This window comes from Neophocaena asiaeorientalis, unplaced genomic scaffold, assembly GCF_003031525.2.
Source record: "Neophocaena asiaeorientalis asiaeorientalis breed wild unplaced genomic scaffold, Neophocaena_asiaeorientalis_V1.1 scaffold293, whole genome shotgun sequence".
NCBI classification, from domain to species: domain Eukaryota; kingdom Metazoa; phylum Chordata; class Mammalia; order Artiodactyla; family Phocoenidae; genus Neophocaena; species Neophocaena asiaeorientalis.
Window position 1 is genome coordinate 693,134 of NW_020173920.1, and position 27,780 is coordinate 720,913.

General features: G+C 37.5%; 1 protein-coding gene across 2 annotated transcripts in view; it reads right to left on the reverse strand.

The window, feature by feature from the left end:
• FGF12 (fibroblast growth factor 12) overlaps nt 1-27,780 on the reverse strand; it is a 538,040-nt gene that overhangs the window by 348,820 nt on the left and 161,440 nt on the right. Inside the window, exon 1 of one of the 2 annotated variants that reach the window (XM_024752119.1) lies at nt 10-100. The exons of the other annotated variant lie outside the window; for it this stretch is intronic. Coding sequence (XP_024607887.1) covers nt 10-100 — 91 coding nt within the window. Of the gene's footprint in view, nt 1-9; nt 101-27,780 lie in introns of those variants that run through there. 2 annotated transcript variants of the gene reach the window in all.

Below are 27,780 nucleotides of genomic sequence, written 5' to 3' on the forward strand. Positions count from 1 at the left end.
TTTTCTCACCACTTAGGCTGTTGCTGGACCTCAGGCTCCTTCCACAGAGACACTGCAGCATATGCACTCCTTTCTTCAAAGAAAGCTCAAGAATCTTCATGGAGAAGCGCGTGTGTGGGGATGGTCAACCCCCCCGCCCACCTCCGCTAATTGTCCAACCAAAAGGCGGCCTGTCTTGGGAAGCCGGATCCCGAATCCATGGTCCGTGCGTCCCGGGCGGAGAGCGGTTCGCACCTTGGCGGGGCCGGAGCCGGGGCCAGGGCAGGAGCACAGCGGACGCGGGGCCGGGGCCGGGCAGGGAGTAGGAACGGCCGCCCGGCTGGGGACAGCCCCTGGGGGAGCGGGAGGCGCGGCCACACCCCAGCGGGCTCGACCGTGACACTTTGGGACTTCCCGAAGGAGGCGGCGGGGCTGCGGGCTGGAGGGTGAGCGCACCGGCTGCGCGGAGGACGTCACCGTGGGTTGCTGCCCCTTTCCAGGTGCGGGCGCAGGGAGGGAAGAAAGCGGTGTCCCCGGGGTCCCTGGCCTTCTGGCCTGGGGGCTCGGGACACCCCCTCAGTTTCTGTTCTCCGCGTCGGGCGGTGAGCCCCGGCCGCCCGCCCGCCTCTGTGCCCCCGCCGTGCGGGGCTGCGGGGCGCAGAAAGGAGCTCCCGGGCCGGAAGGCAGCGCTCCCGCGGGCTGCGCGCGGGCCAAGGGCGACTCCGGCGTGGGAATCCGGCAGAAAGGAAGCGCCCGCAGGAAGGGCTGGACCCTGGAGGCTGCCGAGCGTCAGAAGCGACTCCGGGGAACTGGGGGGTGGGGCTGGGGAGGCGGGGATGTGAAATAAAGAAAGCTCTTGGATTCAGGCGCGGAGAGCGAAGGGGTCTCTAGGCATGGGCCGGGCGCTGAGGTGGGGGTCTGGACACCTGGATATTCTGATCCGGGCTCTGTGACCTTGGGTAAGTTACATACCACCCTGGGCGTCACTTTCTCTCTCCGTAAATCAGGGCGGGGAAGAGGGTGCAGAATAGAGAACTGGCAGCTGCTTGTTTGTCCCCGTGCCTCCCAGACTCCTGGAAAAGCTTAGCACAAGTGCCACGGGAAGGCAGGTGCAGGTGGAGTAAGGCAGGCCAGAAGGGACGGCCAGAGTTACAGGAGACAGATGAGGCGGGAACTCTTAAAACAACAGCGGTATTTAACTTTTTTTTTAACATCTTTATTGGAGTATAATTGCTTTACAATGGTGTATTAGTTTCTGCTTTATAACAAGGTGAATCAGTTATACATATACATATGTTCCCATATCTCTTCCCTCTTGCGTCTCCCTCCCTCCCACCCTCCCTATCCCACCCCTCTAGGTGGTCACAAAGCACCGAGCTGATCTCCCCAAGCTATGCAGCTGCTTCCCACTAGCTATCGATTTTACGTTTGGTACTGTATATATGTCCATGCCACTCTCATTTTGTCACAGCTTACCCTTCCCCCTCCCCATATCCTCAAGTCCATTCTCTAGTAGGTCTAGCTAACACCATACACAAAAATAAGCTCAAAATGGATTAAAGACCTAAATGTAAGGCCAGACACTGTCAAACTCTTAGAGGAAAACATAGGCAGTATTTAACTTTGATGCGATATTCTGTTAGGCTCTGTCTCTGCCAACTGGCCCCAAAGATGACTAGGGAGCTTCCCTTTGGGTCCAAAGATCTCGATTTTTTTTTTTTCCATCATCCTTTGCCTTTCTCTTTTTCTTTTTTCTTTTCTTTTCTTCCTCCCTCCCTCCCTCCCCTTCCTTTCCTTTCCTTTATCCCCTCCGCTCTCCTCTCCCTTCCTTCCTTCCTTCCTTCCTTCTCAGAGGCCATCATTGACCTTTTGGAAGAAGTCTTATGAGTGATACATACAAAGAATGCTGGCATTGGGATCGGACTCCACCCTATCAGGAATTTCAGGGCAAGAAGGGTCCTTAGAGGACACAGCAATACAGCAAGTAGTTAAAAGCACAGACACCAACAACAGGCAGCCACAGTGAAAATTCCTACTAGCTGCGTGACCTTGAACAAATCACTTAACCTCTTTGTGCCTCAGTTTCCCTATCTCTTAAGAGTTAATAATAACATCTACCTTCTATACCCCTTGTTGAGTGTTTAAAAAAAAGAAACTTGATAGAAAATAAGTGCTATAATAGTGTTAGCAATTATTATTCCTTAGTCCTCAACCTGTAGGGTTTTCCATCACTCCCACCTTCCCATGAATGCCAGCGTCCATTTCAGGCAAGGTCATTTGGGGTGGTTCCACGACTCAAGAAGATATGTGCAGACCTTCCTTCCAGTCGCCCCTTAGTCCCCTTGTTCAGTGTGATCACCATAGCTCTGTGGGCTCCACAGTCCTTGAAGAACTTGCTAAAGCCACCACACTGTCATCACTGGAGAGGTTCTGAGGCTCCAGGGCAAGCTGGGCCATGGCCTTTGTCTTTCTGGTCTCTGCAGGAATTAGTGAGAAACTTGGCTCATCTGGGGATTCTACCCATAGAAATTCCCCACGGAGAGGGAGATAATTAGCAAAAGGAAAACATCTAAAAATAGTCTTTCCTTCTGCAGCAGAGACAGAAAGCTTTCCGGTAGAGCTCTCCTGCTCTGGAACCCAATGCCTAGAGCTGTTTTGTACTTTGAGAGAAAAGCTATTCCTTGAAACGTAGCAAAGGAATAGGATGAGGCCCCTATCAAGGCACTTGGGCAGAGCAAGCAAATCCACATGTGATTTAAAACACACATGACTTCTAGAGCATCAATTCTCATATTCACAACAAGCCTTTCTGCCTACCTGGCAAGACTGTTGCAAGGATTCAATGAGGTGAAACATGTGAAAGAGCTTTGAAGGTTTTAATTATCTACACAAGATAGGGTGCTCTTATCAACTGCCCTGGGTTCTAGGTGCACATGAATGGTCTAACATAGTGGCTCTTTTATTTGATTATAGTTCTGTCTCCTTAACAGAACTATAAATTCTTTTTCTTTTTTTTTGAGAACTATAAATTCTTAGAAAACAGGGCAGGAAAGCCAACTCTGTCACAAATAATACTTAAATGTCCTGCTGTCTTGTTTAAGCAGCTGTCACAGTGATTCTTATGGCCAGGTATATTCATCGCAAAGAAAGTGGATCATCATAGTACTTGGAAAACAAACTGGGGGATCACATTTACAGATATTTTTTGTTATTGAACTCTCAGATGAGTTCAGATTACACCAAAGTGAGCACATAACATTTAAATTCAAAATATTTTCTTACTATAAATTATGGATATTTGATTGAAGTAGGTATAAAGGGGAATTGATCAACTGAATTGTATTACTTAGAGTTAGTTTTAAAAAAATAAAGATTTTTGCCCTTATCAGACTTTCATGTACATGCTTGTTAAAACAACTCCTAAGGTGACATCCAGCTTCACAGTCAGGTATGTAGATATGTAGTCTTCCTTAAGTATCTTGGGCAGAACATAAGGAGACTGCATTTTTACAAGTACCATAACATCCAAAAGCAAGACAAAACAAGCAAATAGTAATAGCCAGGTGCACAACGGATGGTAGGAAAAGAGCATATTTTAGTTTAATCAAAACTTGGAAATTTTCTGCTTTCTGTGTGTTATTCCATAAGCCAAAATGAAATTTTTACTGGCAATTATATTTTTAAATTTTAAATTGAAGATATATAATGACCAAATTTTAAATTATCTGTCTCTAATTAAAATTTCATAAGTTAGGTATTCTTTCTGTTTTCCTATTGACCTTGGACCAACTCTAGCAAGTGACTCGCCAGTGTAATTTCAAAATGAAATCATTTATCACTTTCTGAGAGGGATTGGGAAATCTGGTACATAATGATAGGTGAACTTATTTAAATTCTTAGTATCTAAATTTTTCATTTTATAAAGAGTTATTTACTCACAGATGGTATAAATTAATAATTGTATGAGGAAGTTCTGAGATTTTTAAGTGGCAATTTATTTCTGTTCTTATTAAACATAGGAATCTGTTGACTGTTGGCATCAGCTCTTCAATTAATGTATGTATCTGTTTGGAAGCCTATATTGAATCAGTAATAGCATACTCAAGAGTATTGCCAGGCCCGAAAACTTTTAATGAGTACATTAATGTCAAAATGTCTATCAAAAGGAAAGCAACTTTATTTCACAAAGAAACCAAACCAACATATAAACTGAAAGATGAAAACCAGTCTAATAGCTAACACAGTATCTTTGTTCTATGTTATTTGTCTAGTCCACCGACTGCCAGGATAAAAACCAGGTCTGTATCTCATGTCTTTAGAAATACCCTCAAATCCAATTTTTATAGGCTACTATCAGAGACTGAATGTTTATATCTCCCTAAAATTCATATATTCAAATTCTAACCCCTAAGGTATTGGGAAGTGGCATCTTCGGGAAGCTTCAACCTCATGAATGGGATTGGTGCCCTTATAAAAGAGACCCCAGAGAGCTCTCTCTCCCCTTTCACCATGTGAAGTCACAGGGAGAAGATGGCCATCTATGAGCCAGGAAGCAAGCCCTCACCAGACACTGGATCTGCTAGTGCCTTGATCTTGGACTTCCCAGACTCTAGAACTGTGAGAAACAAATGTTGGTTGTTTAGGCCACCTAATCTAAGGCACTTTTTGTTATAGCAGCCTCAACAGACAAAGAAAGCAAGAAAATCAATCTTATCAGATGTGATAAAAACAGTCACTGGCAGCAAACTTATTTATTAATGACATATATGGTCCAAATAAGTTAAAATCACTTTAAACTATTTTCAGAAAAGCAATGCATGAGGTTTTTTTATTGTTATCTTATTCCTCTTGTTCCTTTTTTATTTGTTGTTCTTCTATTTATTCTTCTCTAAACTTTTTATTTTGAAATAAATTGAGACTTACAGACAAGTTGCAAAAAATAGAGTTCATATATACTCTTCACCCAACTTCTCTTACTATTAACAACTCACATAACCAGTGTATAGTTATCAAAACCAGAAAATTTATACTGGAACCATGCTATCAAATAAACTACAAACTTTATTGAATTTTTACCAGTTTTTTCCCCCCAATGCCCTTTTCCTATTCCAGGATCCAACTAGGATCCACCCTGCACTTAGTTGTGTGTCCTTAGTATCCTTCAGTGTATGGCAGTCCCCCAGTCTCTTCTTGTCTTTCAGGACTTTGAAACTTCTGATAAATATTGATCAAATATTTTGTGGAATGTCTTTCAATTTGGGCTTGTCTGATGCTTTCTAATGATTAGTCGACAGTTATTCATTTTCAGCAAGAATGCCACAGAAGTGATGTATCCTTTTCGGTAGGATCTTATCAAGAGCTACATGATGTCAACTAGTGTTATTAACATCAATCACTTGGTTAAGGTAGTGTCTGCTAGGTTTCTGTACTGTCAAGTTATATTTTACTTTCATTTATGGTTGATAAATATCTTGAAGAAGAAACTCTGAGGCTATGCTAATATCCGGTTTCTCCTTCAACTTTCATCCACTGATGTTAGCATCCATTGGTGGAACTTGCTTGCAGTAATTATTATTGTGCTGTTTCCCTAATAGTAACTTTGTATTTTCCTAATTATTTCTATTGTAATGGGAATTCTTCTGCAAGAGCTGTAAATTCTCCCCCACTTATTTATTTATTCAAGTATTTATTTGTATCAGTATGGCCTCAGGAATGTTTATTCTATGCATTATAATCCAATACTATCATTTATTTTGTGTTTCAAATTGTTTCAACTTTAGCCTTCAGGAGATCCTTTTGGTTGGCTCTGGTGTTTTTTTATGAGCAGTTCCTTAATTTTCTAGCATCACAAGATATTCCAAGTTTACCTTTTATTTTCCAGCCCTAGCTCTGGAATCAACTCATTCTCAAATGAGTCTAATACTTTTTATTGGAAAATAGTATTTAGGAACTCAGATCGGGGTGCTAGTGTGCCCATTGTTACTGGGGTGTCATTGATCCTAGGTTCTCTCAGTGGAGAAAGCTATGAAATATATGCATATATACAAACCCACACATACACATCCATCATATTTATTTCTATTGATAAATATATATTTCTCCCTATACAGATATCTATATGTAGAAATATCTATGTGTAGATATATCCATACATAAATAAATAATAGATATCTATACATGATAAGTATAGATATAGCTATAGATGGTTAATACCTATGATTCCAATCCAACATCACAATTTCCATTTTAGTCTTTGCCCTTTCCTTATTTGTAAATAGTCTTTTATTTATAATATATTCACTTATTCATTCAATCCTAGTATGTACTTAAAGTAGTTACAGAATTCCTAACCAGCACTCTTGTGAGAAACACATTTATTACTAGAGTACAGGATTGATGCACATTTGTTTTTGTCTTTAGCCTTATACAGTCAAAATATTATTATCGACTTTGTTTTTGATAGATTTTTCTTTTCTTCTCCATTCTCTTCAGTGTGGTTTAGTTATTCATTTGTAATCCAGTGAGGTTCCTTTGTTATTATTTATCTTCCATATTGGTTGATTTTAATTATTTAATTACTTTATTATTATTTGAATATGTAAAACATGGTATGTTTTTGTATGGTTCTAAGAGTGAAAGCTACAAAAAAGTATACTCCAATAAGTTTTACACTCTCATCCTCCTGTCCTATTCCCATTTCCCCTTCCTTCCCCTCCTTTTCCAACAACCCCTTATAGGTAACTGGTCTCTTTTTAATTTCTGATTTATCTTCCATAGGTTTCTTTTGCACAAAATAGCACACACTCTGCTATGTAGTGGCATTTAGGTTATTTTCAATATTTTGCAATTGCAATTAATACTGCGATAAATAACTTGTGTAGTATTTTCATATTGCTGGAAATGTATCTTCAGGATAGATCCTAGAAATGAGAACGCTGAGTCAAAAAGTAAGTATACAGGTAGTTTTGTTAGCTCTTGCCAAATTTCTCTTCAAAAGCTTGGGTGACTAGGTCAGCCCCTCCCACCAGAGCACTGCAGCAGCAGCCATGGCCCTGCCAGGATAGGAGGGCTGATGCAGCTCATGTAGGAGACACCCCTTGAGAATATGACTCTGGTGGCCAGGCAGGATTGTGCTTCTGAGCTCTACAGGACATCTCCTACATAAGGCCACACCTTCAAGAATGTGAGAGGTAGCTGACTTACCTGATACATGGAAGAGGTAAGCACAGAGAACTAGGCAAAATGAGGAGACAGAGGAATATGTTCCTATTGTATTGAAAGAATAAGACAAAACTTCAGAGAAAGAACTAAATGAAGATAAGCAATCTAACTGATAGAATTCAAAGTAATGGTCATAAAAATGCCCACCAAACTCAGGAGAATACTGGATAAACACAGTGAGAACTTCAACAAAATATAAGAAAGTACCAAACAGAAGTTATAATTGAACAGAAAAATACACTAGTGGGTCCAATAGCTGATTGGATGAGGTAGAAGAACAAATAAGCATGCTGGAAGACAAAGCAATAGAACTCACCTAGAGAGAGAGAAAAATGAAAAAGAATTTTAAAAAGTAAAAATACCTTCAGGGACCTTTGTGACATCATCAAGCAGAATAACATTCACATTATATGGGTCCCAGAAGGAGAAGAGAGATAAAAAGGCCCAGAAAATTTATTTGAAGATATAATGGCTGAAAACTTTCTTCATCTGGGGAAGGAAACAGAAAGCTAGGTCCAGGAAGCCCAGAGAGTTTCATTAAGATGAACCCAAAGAGACACACACCAAGAGACATTATAATTAAAAGGGTAAAAGTTAAGAATAAAGAGAGAATCCTTAAAAGCAGCAAGAGAAAAATTTGTTATGTACAAGGGAAGCCCCATAAGGCTATCAGGAGATTTTTCAGCAGAAACTTTACAGGCCAGAAGGAAGCAGTATAACATATTCAAAATGCTGAAAGGAAAAAAACTTCAAACCAAGAATTCTCTACCCCAAAAGATTAATATTCAGAATTGAAGGAATTAAGAGTTTCCCAGATATGCAAAACTAAAGGAGTTCATCACCACTAAACCAGCCCTATAAGAAATGATAAAGGAACTTCTTTAATCTGAAAAGAAATTATGCTAATTAATATTTGATAATTAATAATATGAAAATAAAAATCTCACTGGAAAAGGTAAATATGTAATAAAGATAGTGGATCAGTGATGTATAAAGCAGGCATGAAGGTTAAAAGACAAAAGTAGTAGAATTAACTAAAAATATAAAAATTAGTTAAGGGTTGCATAAAATAAAAAGATACAAAATGCGTCCTCAAAAGTATAAAATGGGAGTGAGGGCAGTGAATTAAAAGATAAAGCTTTGAAATGTGTTCAAATTTAAGTTGCTACCAACTTAACACAGACTGCTGTTTACAAAGGACAGTATATGTAAGCCTAACAGTAACAACAAGGAAAAAACTTATAGTAAATACACAAAAGAAAATGAGAAAGAAATCTCAACATAACACTGCAGGAAACCACCAAAACACAAGGGAAGAGAAGAGGAAAGGAACTACAAAAACAGCCAGAAAACAATTAACAAAATGGCTATCAGTACACACTTATCAATAATAACTTTAAATGTTAATGGATTAATTCATCAATCAAAAGACAGACAGTGGCTGAATGGATAAACAAGACCTATCTGTATGTTGCCTATAAGAGACTCCCTATAGAAGTAAGGGCACACACAAACTGAAAGTGAAGGGGTGGAAAGAGATATTCCATGCAAATGGAAATGAAAAGAAAACTGGAGTAGCTATACTCATATCAGACAAAATAGACTTTAGAACAAAGACTGTAAAAAAAGACAAAGAAGGACATTGCATAATGATATACGGGGTCAATACAACAAGATAATATAACATTTATAAATATAGATGCACCCACTATAGGAGCACCAAAATATAGAAAGCAGACATTAATAAAATTAAAAGAAGAAACTGAAAACAATACAATAATAGTGAGGAAATCTAACAGCCTACTTTTCATATTAGGTCATGAAACAAGTCTCAATAAATTCAAGAAGACTGAAATCCTATCAAGCACCTTCTAGGAACACAATGATATTAAACTAGAGATCAATAACAGGGAAAAAACACAATTATGTGGAGAGTAAACAACATGCTACACAGAAACCAATGGGTCATCAAAGAAATCAAAGGAGAAACCAAAAAGTACCTAGAGACAAATGAAAACAAAAATAAAACATACCCAAATCTTTCATACGCAGCAAAAGTGGTTCTAAGAGGAAAGTTCATAGCAATACAGGCCTACCTCAAGAAACAAGAAAAATCACAAATAAACAATCTAACTTTACACCTAAAGTAACTTGAAAAAGAGGACAAACAAAGCACAAGATCAGTAGCAGTAGGGAAATAATAAAGATCAGAGTGAAAGTCAATGAACTAGAGACAAAAAAGAAGGAAAGGAAGGAAGGAAGGCAGGAAGAAAGGTCAATGAAACTAACTGGTTCTTTGAAAAGATAAAATCAACAAGCTTTAGCTTGACTAATCAAGAAAAAAAGAGATCAGGCTCAAATAAATAAAATCAGAAATGAAAGAGAAGTTACAACTGATACCACAGAAATGCAAAGGATCATAAGGCACTACTACTAACTGTTATACACCAACAAATTGGACAACCAAGAAGAAATGGATAAATTCCTAGAAACATACAATCTTCTAACACTGAATCATGAAGAAACAGAAAATCAAATAGATCAATTACTAATCAAGGGATTAAAAGAGTAATCAAAAATCTCCCAACAAACAAAAGCCCAAGGCCAGATAGATGGCTTCACTGGTGAATTCTATAAAATAGTCAAAGAAGATTTAACACCTATCCTTCTCAAACTCTTCCAAAAAAATTGAAGATGAGAGAAGTCTTCCAAACACATTTTACAAAGCCATCATTATCCCGATACCAAAACCAGACAAGGACACCACACACACAAAAATAATTAAAGGCCAATATCCTTCTTGAACATAGAAGCAAAAATCCTCAGTGAAATATTACCAAACAGAATTCCAACAATACATTAAAAGGATCATACATCGTGATCAACTGGATTTATTTTGGGGATGCAAGAATGATTCAACATCCACAAATCAACCAATGTGATATACCACATTCATAAAATGAAGAAAAAAATCATACAGTCACTTCAATAGATGGAGAAAAAGCACTTGACAAAATTCATCATCCATTTATGATAACAGCTCTCAACAAAGTGGGTATATGTTGAGGCATGTACCTCAACAATAAGAAGGCCATATATGACAAACCCACAGCTAACATCATACTCAACAGTGAAAAGCTGAAAGATTTTCCTCGAAGATCAGGACAAGGATGCCCATTCTTGCCACTTTTATTTAACGTAGTATCAGAAGCCCTAGTCACAGAAGTTGGGCAAGAAAAAGAAATAAAACAGATCCAAATTGGAAGGGAAGAAGTAAAACTGCCATTATTTGCAAATGACATGATACTATATAGAGAAAACCCTAAGGACTTCACCAAGGGCATTAGAACTAATAAATTAATTCAGTAAAGTTGCAGAATATAAAATCCATATACAAAATATTGTGGCATTTCTATACATTGATAACAAACAATCAGAAATTAAGAAAACAATCTCATTTACAATCATCAAAAAGAATAAAATACCTAGGAATAAATTTAACCAAGGAGGTAAAAGATTTGTGCACTGGAAACTATAAGACACACTGATGAAAGAAACTGAAGATGATGCAAATAAATGGAAAGCTATTCTGTGCTCATGGATTGGAAGATTTAATATTGTTACAATGTCCACACTACCCAAAACAATCTACAGATTCAATGAAATCCTTATCAAAATTCTAATGACATATTTCACAGAACTAGAAAAAATAATTCTAAAATATGTATGAAACCACAAACAACCAAAATAGCCAAACAATCTTGAGAAAGAAGAACAAAGCTGGAGGTATCAGGCTCCCTGATTTCAAACCATACTACAAAGCTATAGTAATCAAAACAGAATGGTACATAAAGACAGACACACAGATCAACAGAATAGAATTGAGAGCTCTGAAATATATCCACAAGTACATGAACAATTAATTTATAACAAAGGAGAAAAGAACATACAATGGAGAAAGGACAGCCTCTTCAATAAATGACATTGGGAAAACTGGAGAGCCATATGCAATAGAATGAAACTACACCACTATCTTATACCATACCCAAAAATTAACTCAAAATGGATTGAAGACTTGAATATAAGACCTGAATATAAAACCATAATATTCCTAGAAGAAAACACAGGTGATAACTTCACTGGCATTGTGGCCTTAATGATGTTTTTGTGGATCTGACTCCAAAGCCAATGGAAACAAAAGCAGAAATAAACAAATGGGATTATATCAAACTAAAAAGCTTTGCACAGCAAAGGAAACTATAATCAAAATGAAAAGGCAACCTACCAAATGGGAGAAGGTATTTGCAAATCACATATCCAATAAAGGATTAATATCTAAACTATATAGAGCTCATACAACTCAACAACAAAGAAACAAACAACCCAATTTAAAAATGGACAGAGGAGCTGAACAGACATTTTTCCAAAGAAGATGTACAAATGGCCAAAAGGCACATGAAAAGATGTTCAACATCACTAATTATTAGGGAAATGCAAGTCAAAACCACAATGAGGTATCATCTCACACCTGTTAGAATGGCTATCTTTGAAAAGACGAGAAATAAATGTTGGAGAGTATGTAAAGAAAAGTGAAACCTCGCTTCTGGGTAATTATCCAAAGAGCATGAAAACACCAATTTGAAAAGATACATGCATCCCTATGTTCGTTGGCAGCACTATTTATAACATCCAGGATATGGAAACAACCTAAAAGTCCAGCAATGAATGAACAGGTAAAGAAGATGGCATTGAAATTAAATTAAACTATATTAAATTAAAATTTTAAAAAAATTGAGATAGGAGTTCAAAACAAGGTCAGTGTCATTGGAAAAAGGGAGTAAAGTTTCAAGATATCTTTTAACCCATTCACTCATTTATGCACCCTCCCCACAATTATTTAGAAACTAAAACTAACTTCTTACCCTAAAAAGCTAGCAAAAGAAGAGAGGTGTTTAACTAACAAACGTAGTAAGGTAGATAGCTAGGGGGAAGCAGCCGCAAGGCACAGGGATATAAGCTCGGGGCTTTGGGACAGCCTGGAGGGGTGGGAGGGGGAGAGTGGGAGGGAGGGAGACGCAAGAGGGAAGACACATGGGAGCACATGTATATGTATAGCTGATTCACTTTGTTATAAATCAGAAACTAACACACCATTGTAAAGCAATTATACCCCAATAAAGATGTTAAAAAAATAAAAAAAAAAAAAAAAAAAAAAAAGAAGAGAGGTGTTTAAACCAGAAGTAAAACACAGCTTTGCCACACTGGTAGTACTGCAGATTTTAGTGAAGGCACAAGGAAGTGAGTGGTTCATTCTATCTTTGAGGGTGGGAAGTAAGCTGTTAGAAAAAGCTTCATATAGATTAAGAAACTTGAGGTGAACTGAAGGAGATATCTCTCACTTAAATATTGAATGCCCAATGCTTAATAAATGTTACCACCTTACTTTCTAGCCACACTTAATTGGTACTGCCTCCATTAAGAATAAATCCTGCTTCTGAAAAACCCAGCAACCAGAATTCAGACCCTATATTTACCCCCAGTTCTGTCCCATGTTCACCATAGGTATATCTTATTGTACCAGACTCAAAAACACGCATGGTATACTGTTGTTGCTTTTACATTACTTTTTGATCAAACCTGCTGAGGTGAGGTTAATAAATACGACATCTATGCCTGTCCTCCAACCTCCCCAGCCAGACCCCAATCTTCAAATAAATAATACATCGGGATTTGCTGCTACCATTGGACATTTTCCATTCTCTTCTAGTAGCACTTTAACAAGTTGTTTTGAATAAATGCAGACCTTTTCATCTATAGCTATACAAATAAGGTTGATAAGGATAGAAACCTGTGAAAATGATTGTCAGAGCAAAGCGGAGAGGAGCAATTCCAGTTGCCTAGGAGGAAGGTAAAGGATGGATAAACACACTCCAATATAGTGACATTTGTCAAGAACAGAAGTCTTCCGAAAGACAGGAAAAGGAAATGTATTTGTGGACTGACTTCATTCAGGATTTAAGGGAATAAAATTTTAACGTAAGTCAAACCAAGATAGGCGATATCTATCCCCATCCTTTAACAGAAAAGAAGACAAAAAAGGGAAGAGTGATTTCCCCTAAAGTCACTTGGCTCCCAGTGACAGAGCTGCACCTCTTAACTCAGGACACTGCCTCCCAGGGCAATATTCTTTACAAAGTACTATGCTAACTGCTTCTGGGTTTGAAAATGTAAGAATAATGTAAGAATCAAAGTTATTTTATATTATAAATGCATAGAAATGATTTCAGGGTATTTTTTCCCTTCCCAGGAAATTGAATTTTCTCCCTGCATATCGTCTGCTTTCCAAAAGCAGGAGGCAGCCATTCATTTAAAGACAGGACAACAATAAAATAAGTATTGCTTTTATAGTAAGCTATGAGGTTTTATTAGTGTCAACTTTCAGAACAGGCATGGGAGACTGTCTTAGCTTCTGGCTCGGGTTAACTCTCATAATGGTGAAATTTAACTGTCCTAATATAAGTGGTTATGGATCTATGGTTGGGGCAGGGGAAGGAAGAGATAAAGTGCCAAATGGAGCCATTGATTAGAGTCATACTGAAGGTTTGATGGAAATGTGGTACTTTGGAAAATGAATATTTTAGCTTCCTTTAAGGTACTTGTTATACACACAAATACATTCACAAATATACAAATATGCATATCTTTGTGCCTGTGCAGAACACAGCTTAAGGCCAAGAATGCTACTGGCATGTACCAGACAAGAACCTCATGTAGAATTTTCCAACCCCACCTCCTAGCTGGGCATTCTCTTTCTATCCTTTCTTTCCTTCCTCCCATAAACATACAAATATCCTTAAAAGGAGTCTACATGTACTGGCTCCACTTTACCACTTTTTATTCTCCCTTAACCTCTTAAATGCTGCCTTTTGCCCACACTACCCCACTGAAGTTTTCCTTATAAAATCAACATAAACTAGGATTCAAGGGACACATTCTGTCCTAATTCTACCTAACACAGTAATTATATATATTAAATATTTTTTTAATTTTTAAAATTATTTTTATTAAATTTTTTTAATTAAAATTATTGATCACTCTCTATTTCATGAAACCCTTCCTCCATGTCTTCAAAGACACAATTTTCCTCTTGGTTTTTCCTTTACTTCCCTATTTAACCTCATGGTTGTCTTTCTGTTCATCTCCTACAAGTATTACTGTTTCTCAGGTTTGCAGCCTCTAATCTTTTTGCTCTCGTTACTTTTCCTGAGCATCTTCTTACACGTTAAATTTCTTAGGCTGTTGATGACTCCTGGATTTGTGTCTGCTAATCAGATCCCTCCATAGGTTTAATTACATATTTCCAAGCTTTCCTGGAAGGTTCCACTTAAATATTTCACAAGTCCTTCCAAAACAACAAATCTATGGCTGGATATATGTCTTTCCCCCGAAACCTGTTGAGCTCCATATGACTGCATCATCTATACAGTTTCCAGATTCAAAAACCTGTGAGCCATCAGAGACTCCTCTTGCTACATCACCTCTATTACAGATACTATTTCCTTAACATCTCTCACATCCTCTTTGTTCCTGCCCTCCTTCTTTCAGGCCCTCATCACTTCATTTCTTATTATAACACACTTATGAAAGACAGTCCAACTATCTTCAAGTCACCCTTCACACTGGCAACATAACCACCCCTAAAACTCAAATTGCTGGAGGATTTTGCTCTTCAGAAACTTTTCATAGCATTGAAGATAAAGTCAACAATTTAAGCTCAGTCTTAAGACCACTGATGATTTACCTTCTTCCATCTCTCTCCATGAACTTGACTTCATTCATATCCTTGAGGCATGCTATTTCATATGTGTATATCTTTGCACGTGCTCTTCCCCTTGCCCTTCTTTCCCCCTTTCCTTCCTTCCTTCTCCCTCCCTCCCTTCCTTCTTTCCTTCCTTTCTCCCAGTGAATACATAGCCATTCTTCAAAAATTGAATCCAAGGTCACCTCCATCAGAACCTTTCCCTAACAAGGTTAGATGTCCCACTCTGGGGCTCTCCTGTGTGTATTTCTTAGTATAGAACATTTACACAGTTATCTCTGATTTGTATTATTTATATAGCCTTTATGTCTGATAGAGTTACAAAATACAACTGAAAGTTCAACCAAATAATCATACAAACAATTGCAACCGTGATAGGTGCAAAAAAGGAGAGGTGTACACAGTGCTGTAATGTCTAAAGTAGGGGGCGGGGGTTAATCTAGTTGTTGGAATCAGGAAAAGCTGAGGCATTTATCACATCATATCTTGTATCACAATTAGTTGGGCATATGTTTCATATACATTTCCTCACGTCAGACACACACACTCAACACACACACACACACACACACACACACACACACTGCACATGAAAATTTATTCCCTTTCATGGTAATTCTGAAGTTTATTCATTATGAAACACCACTACCACCTTGCTCCACACACAGACTCTGCTCAAAACATAGGGAAGGTCAATAAATAGCTGCTGAATTGAACTGAAAATTTCATCCAGAGTTGCAGGTTAGTTACATGATTCTGTTTCTTCAAAGATTGAGTTAACCGTATAGTTCACCTGCAGATAAGGCCTTAATCAAATTTATTATAAACTTATGTGGCAATTATATACAAAAGCAACATGTGTCACGCATTCTATCTTGCCTGAAAATCAATTACACACCTGCCAGATGGTTTTAAGCATGATAAAAATAAAGGAGATCTTGACAGGAGAGAAAAGAAACTCAAGCCAAGAGAAAAGCAGCATTTGGAACCATTTCATTGACTAGTCTAGCACAATCATCCTGGAAGACCAACAGACCAAGACCTAGGAGAAGAGGTTTCTACAGTACCAATCTGAAAGGTCTCATACTTTCTGACTGCACACTAGTTTCCCTTTCTGGTTTGATAGGTTAATTATCAAATAACAAAAAATAAAAGACCAGAAAGATCTGGTTTCTATAGCTTTATACAAGTACCCAATCCTTTGGATATGTAAATCGTTGGGATAATGCTTGCAGGAGCTAGCACTAGATAACCTTCTTCAGCATCTTGGCTTATGTAAATTTTTCATTTGGACTCATTATTACTTTCATTTTAGATCTATGTTTTCTTTGGATCCATTTCCTCTCACTTGGTGGAAAGTTCAGTAGGTAAGACTTGAGCTTTCAAATCGTCATGGACCTGGGTTTACTTCTCAACCCAGACATTTTAATAGGTGATGTCACTTCTCCAAACTTCAGTTTTTCTCATTTGCGCAATGGAATGGGTGTTAATAACTACTTAATAGGATTGCTATCAGAATAAAATAAAATGAATATGTCAGTATACAGCCTGTCAGAGAGTAAGTGCTCAATTAATGGTGGTAATGATGATAGTGGTAGTGGTGGGGATTTTTCTGACATTGATAACTTTGGGGAAACTCTCCCATTAATTATCCTTTTCATACTTAAAGATATATTCAACAACAACAAAATCAATCATCTGTTATGGGACATTATTTTTATAACTTTTCTCCTACATGTATATAAGTAATTAAGAATCATTTTTGTTTAAGGAAAGAATCTTAGAAAATTGGAGTTTTAGAAGAAAGGTTTTGAGGATTTTTGCTTCATCAAAACTCCATAAGAAGTGATTGCTAATGGATATAAATTTTCTTTTGATATAAATGTCCTGGAATTAGATAGTGATGATGGTCACACAGCCTTGTGAATATACAAAACCCCACCCAACCGTATACTTTAAAGCAGTGAATTTTATAATATCTGAATTACATCTCAATTTTTTAAAATTCTATAAGAAAAATAATTGGGCCTCAGCAAGATGGTATACAACTACAAAGTTAATTTAGGTGGTGATTTCTTTTCCCTTTTCTCTTTCCATTTTAGTTGTCTTTCCAATTTGGATGGACGGCCACTCTAGGTCCTACAGATTATAATTGTCGATCTCTAAGGTTGTATCATAGGAAACATTTAAGACTTCAGAGCTGTATGTTCCTCAGTTCAAATCCCAGTGTTACCAGCTGTGTGTGTTCAAGGACAAATTAACTTCTTTCAGCTTCATTTTTCTCATTTGTAAAGTGAGGCTAATGACCTGCTTTGCCGAGTTGCTGTGGCAACAAAATATGGGAGAAAAAAAAGGAAAAGGAAATGTTTAATGCAGAGTTTAGCACTTATAGACTCCCCACAAATGAGAGTTTCTTGTCTCCTTTTTTTCCGAGATCTTTGATCTGATTAATAAGGACTGGCACATTTTAAGAGAGCTTTTTTTTTCATCAGGACATGGTATAAATTGCCCACTGGCCATTCCTATATTTAAAATTTATAGTATGTAAATGCAAGTATCTTTCTTAAAGATGGATTCTAAAACTTAAAGGTTATTAACAATGTTTTGGATTCTTATATTTGGCAAGAAAAGAATATGAAGATAAAATTTGTAAAATCAGTCCCCCTTCCATTTTCTACCACATGCCTGATGCATCACTGACACCTCGTGATGAGGAATATAAGTAGCTTCTGCTTAGGAGGAGGTGTTAGCATGATGCCCGCTTATTTGGAGAGTGCTTTTATTTTATTTGTTTTTTTTTTTTTTTTTTTTTTTGCGGTATGTGGGCCTCTCACTGTTGTGGCCTCTCCCGTTGCGGAGCACAGGCTCCGGACGCGCAGGCCCAGCGGCCGTGGCTCACGGGCCCAGCCGCTCTGCGGCATGTGGGATCCTCCCAGACCGGGGCACGAACCCGCGTCCCCTGCATCGGCAGGCAGACTCTCAACCACTGCGCCACCAGGGAACCCCTGTTTTTTATTCATTGTTTTTAATCCAAGGTATTACCTAGACACTCAGCATCAGGGCTACATTCTGGATTAGCAAGCACCAAGATCATGCCTTAGCCATTTTATTAGTCATTAGGTTCAACTATCAGAAAGACCAACCTTGAAGGAGAAAAAACAGCCTGCACAGAGATTTCAATGGATAAAAGAAGTCTGTGAGCATACACACAAAAATGTAACGGTGGCTATTTGCCAGTGGTTAGTTTGGTGGTTACTGGCAATTGAGCAGAGGCAGTAGAGTACAGCTGTTCAGAGTGTGATTTCTGCAGTCGGACTTCCTGGGCTCACTCCTGCTCTACCACTTCCTGTATGATGACTATGGACAAGTCACTTAACTTTCTAGCCATCAGTTTCTATTTATATAAAGTGGGAACATTAATGCATCACAGGGTAAGATTCGTATGAGATAATGTATGTAAAGCTGGAGGCACAGTGCCTGCGGAACACTAAAACACTCAGTAGACATTGTCAATGATTTCTATTCCTGCATTTTTGTATTTTTAATTTTTTTGCGACTAACACTGAACACTTTTAAAATCAGAAATAAATATTTGTTTAAAAATATCAGCATCTTTTATTTTTATAAGAATTTTTTTAAATGTATACGAACATCAAATACTCCTGAGGTTATAGCATCAAAAAATACTTCTTTTATGGCCTCATGTACATGCTTCATACTTGGACTCTAGTGAGAGCCATAAAATGTTTGTAAATGTACTATTATTATTTACAGTTCTTCTGAAATTAAATGTAGAAATTTTCTGGAAAAGCATAAGCTATGGATTGGATGGAATGTCCTAATTCCCTGTACAGACTTCCAGGGATTGAAACACCACTGTGAGAAGTGAATTTAGTAATATCCCTATGGCAGCTAAGAAATACTCTTTTTGAAAAGTATACCAATTCATAGTTTATTACATATTCCTACCTCTGCTTCCAGCCCCTCAAATGACATTTTTAAACATGAAAATAAAATATACTCATTCCTGGGGTTCCAGGATCAATTATTACAACCTTGGGAAAAGTGAGAGCCCAACTAACTATCCAGATATCCTAAGAAAAAAAAAAAACTGAGATGGGTAATTTCCAGAGTCAATTTTCTAATTCCCAAACTTTTGCTGCCTGTTTCCAATGACAGAGTTTAAAGATTTACTATGAGTGAGATACACACACACACACACACGCTTAATTTTTCAATTACTTTTCTTAACGTAATTAGAATAAATTAGTTTGAAGGGGAAAAGAACAAAAATAAATAAATTACTGTTTCTGATGGATTTTTTTTTTGGTTTTTTTTTTTTTTCCTTCTAAGAAGCAATTTTTGCATTTTCAAAGCAAAGTCATTTGGGGGACATCAAACCCGGGCCCTATTTATGTGTCATGACACTTAGCAAGCTGCAAGCACAATCTGAAATTGCTTTCTCTAACCCTATTTCTCCCACACACCTTCACAAGGAAACAAATGATGGATGTAAATATCTATTTTCAAAAGACATTTCATCTGACATCATTATCTTACTCAAGGAAAATATCCCCAGTTTCGTGATTGTTTAGGGAAAGAAATTTAAAATAGTGTGCGCTCAGGAATACAAACTAATTTTGATAAAACGTTGTTGAATATTTCACTCCCTTCTTCAAAAGCTTATAATGGTTTCTTTACAGCTTAAAGTAGAATTTCCAACATCTTTAACTTGGCATTCAAGAACTGGCACAATCTTTTTCTAGCTTTCTGACCACAGTTTCTACAATATCCCACCACCCATAATTACTTCAGGTCCACAATCCCATATCTGAAATACATGCTGCTGGATGCGTATTATAATTCAGATTTGGGGGGCACAAGGTGGTATTTTAAAAAGGTAATACAGTTAATGTATAAAATATTAGCAAAATCTCTGTATGTTGGAGCAGCACTTATAATCAAGGACACTGATATATCTGCAGCAAAAACTACAAAGATTCTCATAAGTGGAGTAAGTAAAAATTATAAACAGTCTCATGTCAGTTCAGGTCATGTTGTGGTACCAAATAAGCTTGCTGCAAACTTAAGAAGAAAACAATGATTTTCAGAGCTTCTTAGATTTAGAAACCATAGAGGATGCACTGTGAACCTGCATGTGCTTTACTTGGACATAGACTTTTGAACTTTTGAGCCTTTATTAATTTTCTTTCCTTAGCCAAGAAGGTCCTCTGCATCTCTTTTAGTTTATTCAACTTCATTGTGGGCCAGTCCAAACGTCAACTCTTCCATAGAGCCTGAAGTCAAAAGCATCGTCCTTCTTCTGTTGTCTGCATGTTTTTTTGTCCCTCTAGGCTAGAAATTCCTTAAGGAACAATACTGTGTCTGCTTTGCCTTTGTGTACTGTGACTCCTGGCAGTGTATTTTCCTCAAAAGGATAAATAAATTGAATGAAGCAAGCCTATAGAACACAAAAAATATTGACAAAGCAAGCCAAAGTACTATGTCATATCTCCATTCCTCTTTATAAATCTGGATTTTTACAAAATGACCAGTTTCTGTTTGGTTTTTTAACTTTACTCAGGATCTTTCTGGTCAAATACTTTCTAGAAAGGCTAAGAAAAATTTTAAGCAGTATAATTACTAGCTTTCATTCCAGTTCAACACTCTGAGCAGACTTCAAAGGATACCAATTTTAGGTTAGCGTAGTGCTCAGAAATTATAAGTTAAAAAATTAACTTTCTCATATGTTGCACTCTTTATTCTTCTATAATTATTTAACCATATTTGGATTATTTCCTGAAGCAGGTTTTATGCTCTTTAGTGGATTAGAAATGTATCTTCTTATTTTGTATTCTTTTCAGTACTCTTTGCAGACAGTTGAGAGTTGCTCAATGAATTAATATATGACTGAATAATAATAATTATGGATAAAGATAAACCATTCTTATATTAAATATTTAGGTAAATGGAATAGCTATTTTTCTAATATTGGAGATTAGAGAACATACCTCCAAATAGAAATAGCACCCTATTATTTTAAGTTTGAGGGGATACGATGTAGTTCCTTCGAGTCCCAGCCTTTTACCTTATGCTGTTTATAATCTTATATTTTATTTCTATAATTTAGCTGACTGTCACAGGGAATGCTATTTTGACTCCTTTTGTAATAAAATAATTATTGGGATATTTAAAAAGCAAACAAACAAGAAACGAATAAAATACTCTCTATAATGCAAGTAACAATCGAAACAGCATATTGGACGTATTTTGACTACAAGGGTTGAAGAATAACCCTAAATAACTCCCAGATCACAAGATTAAGAAACCAAATATGGGTTTTCCACATTTGGTATTGTTCTTCACATGGAATATTAGTCCAGATTTATAGTACTAAATGACACCTGTCTAGCCATTCATCCACCCATCCAACCAATCATTCTTCTAAACATCCATAAAGGAAAAAATTCTACATAAAATTTTAATTCCCTGCTTTGGAGGATGGTTCAACTAAAGGAGACGAGCTCCTTTTTGTTTGCAGAGCAAACAAATAATGGTGTGTTATTTGTTGGACTAGAAAATATACTGAGGGATCAGAGAGGAGTCTGGGGGTGAGGGTAGAGAAAGTGGAATTAATCTGCATGACAAAGTAAGAATTTGGAGTTCCAAAGTCATCTGGAAGGAACTGTGAAAAGGTGAGAAACACAGTAGCTGGCTGGGGTCTGAGGTGTAGAAATGGCCAAAAACATTTTCAGAACAGGGCCAAACAATCTCTGTACTGAGATAATTTGGCAGACTTCAATTTGGAGCAGAGGTGACCATAAAAAACAGTCTCACCCTGAAATTTTGCATAAATTTGGTGGTGTGGGTGGGGGATATTGAACCCTTCAAAATTCATAGACTGGGAATCAAACCAATCTTATCTAGCTCTTCACTGGTCCAGTGACTTTAGCTCTATGCCTGAGACACGTGAGCACACTCACGCACACCTTCACATGAAGCAAGTGTATCTGGAGTTCACTTATCCAATAACCTCAAATATCTGCAACATAGACCTAAGCCTGAAAAAAAGATACAAAAAATAGAGAAAGGGAGGGAAAGACATCTAAGTACCCCAAATCACTGACATAAAATTGTGGCACAAAATATTGTATACTTCATTTGTAGGAACACATTAAGTCTTGCTACAACATTTATTTACTCTTAAAAAAAAATTCTAGTTACTTTTGTACATAGAACTCTACATAGCTATCTCACCACACTCAACAGACAAAAATATGGCTCACGGCTTACTTTTTTAAATAAAGTTGTGTTGGAGCACAGCCATGTCTGTTCATTCGTGTGTTTTCTATGGCTGTTGCATGCTACAGCTGCAGAGTTGAGCAATTGTGACAGAGACTGTATGGTCCACAAAGCCTAAAATATTTACTACCTGGCTGTTTACTGAAGAAGGTTGTCGCCAGTGCTGGAGAGGGTGTGGAGAAAAGGAAACCCTCCTGTACTGTTGGTGGGCATGTAAATTGATACAGCCACTATGGAGAACGGTATGGAAGTTCCTTAAAAAACTAAAAATAGAACTACCATATGACCCAGCAATCCCACTACTGGGCATATACCCAGAGAAAAACGTTATTCAAAAAGACACATGCACCCCAATGTTCACTGCAGCACTATTTACAATAGCCAGGTCACGGAAGCAACCTAAATGCCCATCGACAGATGAATGGATAAAGAAGATGTGGTACATATATACAATGGAATATTACTCAGCCATAAAAAGGAATGAAAATGGGTCATTTGTAGAGATGTGGATGGACCTAGAGACTGTCATACAGAGTGAAGTAAGTCAGAAAGAGAAAAATAAATATCGTATATTAACGCATATATGTGGAATCTAGAAAAATGGTATAGATGAACTGGTTTGCAAGGCAGAAATAGAGACACAGATGTAGAGAACAAACGTATGGACACCAAGAGGGAAAGTGGCAGGAGGCAGGGGTGGTGGGATGAATTGGGAGATTGGGATTTACATATACACACTAATATATATAAAATAGATAACTAATAAGAACCTGCTGTATAAAAATAAATAAATAAAATAAAATTCAAAATTCAGAAAAAAAAAAGAAGGTTGTTGCCTTCTGGTCTAGAAGGGGAAAAAAATGAAAACTGAAAGAGACAGATTATTAAAAAGTGAGAAATAATAATTTTAAGGAGAAAAAGTAAACAACCGAACCAATAAATATCATATCCCCCAAAGTCACAAAATAACGGCCATTTGGGAATAAATAGTGTCAGACACCTTAACAGGTCTCTGAGTGGAACTGTGTATTTTTATAGTGCAACACAATTTTTAATAATAATGACGCTGAGAAATCAAAGTTGTAAAATACGTTCAGAATCTCCAAAGAAATGAGACTCAAAAACTACATTTAAAAAAAGAGATAAGTTTTGCCTTTTAAAAAATGTTTAGAAGATAATTTATACTAAAAGAAATAAGCTTTGAGACTTCCCTGGTGGCGCAGTGGTTAAGAATCCACCTGCCAATGCAGGGGACACGGGTTCAATCCCTGGTCCGGGAAGATCCCACATGCCGTGGAGCAACTAAGCCTGTGCACCATAACTACTGAGCCTGCTCTCTATAGCCCGTGAGCCACAACTACTGAATCCTGCGCGCCTAGAGCCTGTGCTCCGCAACAAGAGAAGCCACTGCAATGAGAAGCCCTCACACAGCAACAAAGAGTAGCCCTGACTCGCTGCAACTAGAGAAAGCCCACATGCAGCAATGAAGATCTAACGCAGTCAAAAGTAAATAAATTAATTGATTTTTTAAAAAATAAAAGGAATAAGCTTTGCTATCTGAAAAATTTACTTATGTAAGTTACCTTTTTTCTGAGAATTGTACTATAAAGTTAAACTATCTTAGTATTAAATATCTCCAAAAGAGCCACTGAACACATACCAAAATGTAGGAATTTTCTCCAGATAAGTTTTAATTTTGCAGGGTTTTTTTTTTTTCATGGAAGCATGGTGTGGATATCACATTTCTTTTATCATTTTAAAGTATTATAAATGGAGCAATATAGTATAGTGTTTAAGAAAACTGGTTCTGGAGTCTGAATTCTTGGATTTACATTCCAGCTGTCAAACATTTACCAGTTGTATGATCTTGGGCACAAAATTGGGGGGCATTAAACTAGCTGACCTCTGTAATGCATTTCAGTCTGTGAGTCATTATGTCTAGGTAAGAGCTAGGCATCTATTTCTGGGACCATCATCATGACTACCTTGTCTAGACTTTGACTTTTCCTTCTCCTGGGGACTGAATGCAAAGTCAGATGAGGTAGCTTGAGAAGAACTTGAATCCCCAGTGAGCAGAAGACTCACACTAGATCAATCGAGACACATCTGAAGGAAATCCCACCCTGCCCCCACCTGATGGAGAGGACCCCACGATGATGAGGAACACCTGATCAGGGTTCTGATCAGCAGTCTGCAGTGCAGCACTACACAGGATTGCAGTGCCAACTATAGCTGAGGGATCAAATACTACAAGATGCCCCCTCATGTAGGTACCAACCTAACACTGCACTCTAGTCCCCACAATTGCTTATGTATAAGCTCTAATTACTGAGACAAGTATACCAATTCATCATGACAAACACATTTTCCCTGGCATTGAATTCCAGAAGGCATTTATCATGTGCATCCACAGAAAAAGGGCAGTGATGGTCCTAAAGGACACAGTTTTCAACTGCAATTTTGGATAACTGCAAATTTATGTTCAGAAAAATCTTTCCTACATGACTATTGCTCTTTCTTCCCCATAGAAAACGCTTCACAATCATGTGCATACCTTTTGTGAAATGTTTACCTTCTAGCTAAGCTGCGGATTCTGTCTCATTGCTATCCTCAGCTCCTACTGGCCCCTGTCTAAAGGAGAGTGATTCGGTGACACGTCGTAAAGAGAATGGAATTGTAGCATCTAGAGAAAGTAATTCCCAGGAGAAAATAAAATTGTCCATAAAATATCCAGAGAGCTCTTTTATATACAAAACACTGTAATTGTTCAGTGTGGCAGTCCCCCAACCAACTCGGGGCAAGATGCTGGCATTTTAAGGAGACAACTCTCCACCCAATATAAGAAAATCTTTCCCTCCAATCCACCCACAGTTGAAGTTACTTATTCTGCTCTTAGTGAGCTTCCTGTCACCATTAGAGGATATTTAAGATTTGGGCAAAGGAAGTTGAACCACATGGCTACATTCTCTGAGACAAATTAAGTCTCAGAGATTTTGACAAGAAAAGTGATACAACCAGACTGACTCAAGGCATAGGGATCTCTGTGTCCTGAACAGATTCTACCCAAAGAAACCAGAGAAAAACTTACAATTTCTCTAACTTGAGGTTGGATAAAATTAGCTAGCTGTAGCCATTGCCTACTAAATGATGAACAGAATAGTAGAGTAGGAAAAAAAAACCCTGAATCTGAGTCTGGCTGACTTGGCTTCAAGTCCTGGTTCTGTCATTTTGTTGTGTGATCTTAAGACAACTTATATAACCTCTCTGAGTCTCAGTTGCTTCATTTAAATATAGATAAGAATGCCTTATTATAAAGTATTGTAAGGAGCCTATGAGATGTTATATATACAGTGCCTAGCACAATGCTAGGCTTAGAATAGAAACCAAATGAATTGAAGTTATCATCGTTCACATTGCAAGTGTATACCACAGCAATCTCAGCCTTTTAAGATCATCTGTGGAAAGATCTATTTCAGATATATTCACAAATAAAGGAGAAATTTAAGATGGGTTGTAATTTTAAAATCTGCGACATGAGTGTCATGGGAAACTGCTGCCTTTATAAAAAAAAAAAAAAAAAAGGATATTGTGACAGATAAAGAATATACCAAAACCACAACTGGAGAGTAAGGATTTGACAGTAGCTACCTGATTCAATTCTTATTCTCCTTCCACCTAGAATATACGCTTTATGAGGGCAGGAACTTTGTTTCTCTTATTCATCAATATATTTCCAGAGACCAGAACCATATCTGTCACACAGTAAATACTCAATAAATATCTGTTCATAAATAAATGAGTAGGTAAGTGGTATGGTTACCTGAGAACCATGAGGATCTTCAGGCACTGGGGTAAGGTAAGAGCAACCACCCAGATTTTAGTTCAGCCTCGGCAAGTATTCCTTAGAAATACCCAACCCTCTCTGTAATAATTACACATATCCCAAGAGAGCATGTCATTACTGTTTTAATTTTCTATGAACTATACATGAAACCCTTTGTAGAAAGCAGACTGGCAATTTCCAGTGGCAGTGGAGCACGTGAAGTCTCTCTCCCAGTGCAAACGCACCCACTGACAACTGACCTATTAACAGCATGTTGTTTCTTGTGCATTAGTCAGCATGAATCAGTCTTCCTAAGACTGGTTACACTATAGAGAAACTCACCTAAGTTTACTATTTTCTTCACAATATCTCTGCTCCTTCAGCAAAACCCCAGTCTCTCTCTTTTCTTTTTCTTTTATTTTTTTTATGTACCATGTTCTCTTTTCTATCACATTAACTGTGCCAACTCATTTAGGGAAAGTTGTGTCAAATTAATCATGATTGTACTTTATACTTGGCTAAAATATTTCCAAAAGTATATTGTAGCTGACAGACCTTGTTTTTTATACAAATTATAGCTTATATTGCAGTAAAATTGGCCACATGGACATGATATTAAATTCTCTTCAACTTTCAGAATACAAAACTGATTCCAAAACCAACAGGAAACACTCCCCAACTTATAGTTCTTCAAAATATTTGGTCTAGGTTCACAAGACCAGCACTTATCCATTGAACTAGTATTCTGACTATGGGACTGGCCAGGGTTATCTCTTAGTCACTGCAGTCCCAATCATCACTTTCTTCTCTATAACCTCTGCCACATTTTTCTTCAACACATACCAAGAAAGAATGCTGTATTCCTTTGAAAATACTTTCCAAGCATCAGCTAGGAAATTTACTGGAGGCCTTTGCAGTTGCAGAAGATACATGACTAGAACCAGAAGTGAAGTCAAAAAAAAAAACTGAAATAAGAAACTTTTAAATTATTACAGGATTTGGTCATGACTTCCTTAGCTATACTTTTAGGTGAGTAATTTTGACTGATATCCAAAACTATACACATTTCCAGTTTTGTTTTAGGATACACTGAGGCAGAGGAGGGGGGGCTGGTCTCAGAAAGAGCATGCATGCACAGAAAGAGAACTTAAGAGTTCTTGTCAACTGGATTGGTGACAACGGATAACATGAAGCAATTTAAAGGCCCTAAGTCCTAAAGCACTGATACATGTTTACAACATAAAGCATGAAGTGGAAATATTTTTTAAATTTCAATTTCACAAAAGAACATTAGAATTGATAGATTTAAGATAGTATACAATCCAATGCCTTCACTGTATAAGTGGAAAAAACTGAGGCTCAGAGAAGGGAAATGAATCACTCAAGAAAATTAACAACTAGCAACATAGTGATCCAACTTGGAGCAGACTTCAAGCGTTTCATTTCTAAGACCATTTCCAAAGGATTTCACTTCATTGCCTCCTGCTTACCAGCTATGTGGCTATCACCTGTCCTTTTCTTGGTACTACCATGACTCATCTACCATACTTAGGATAAGGGTCAATTAACTCCTCAAAGTATTATTAGCCAGATTCGGATCCTCATTTTCTTTTTTTTTTTTTTTTAAGACTTTTTT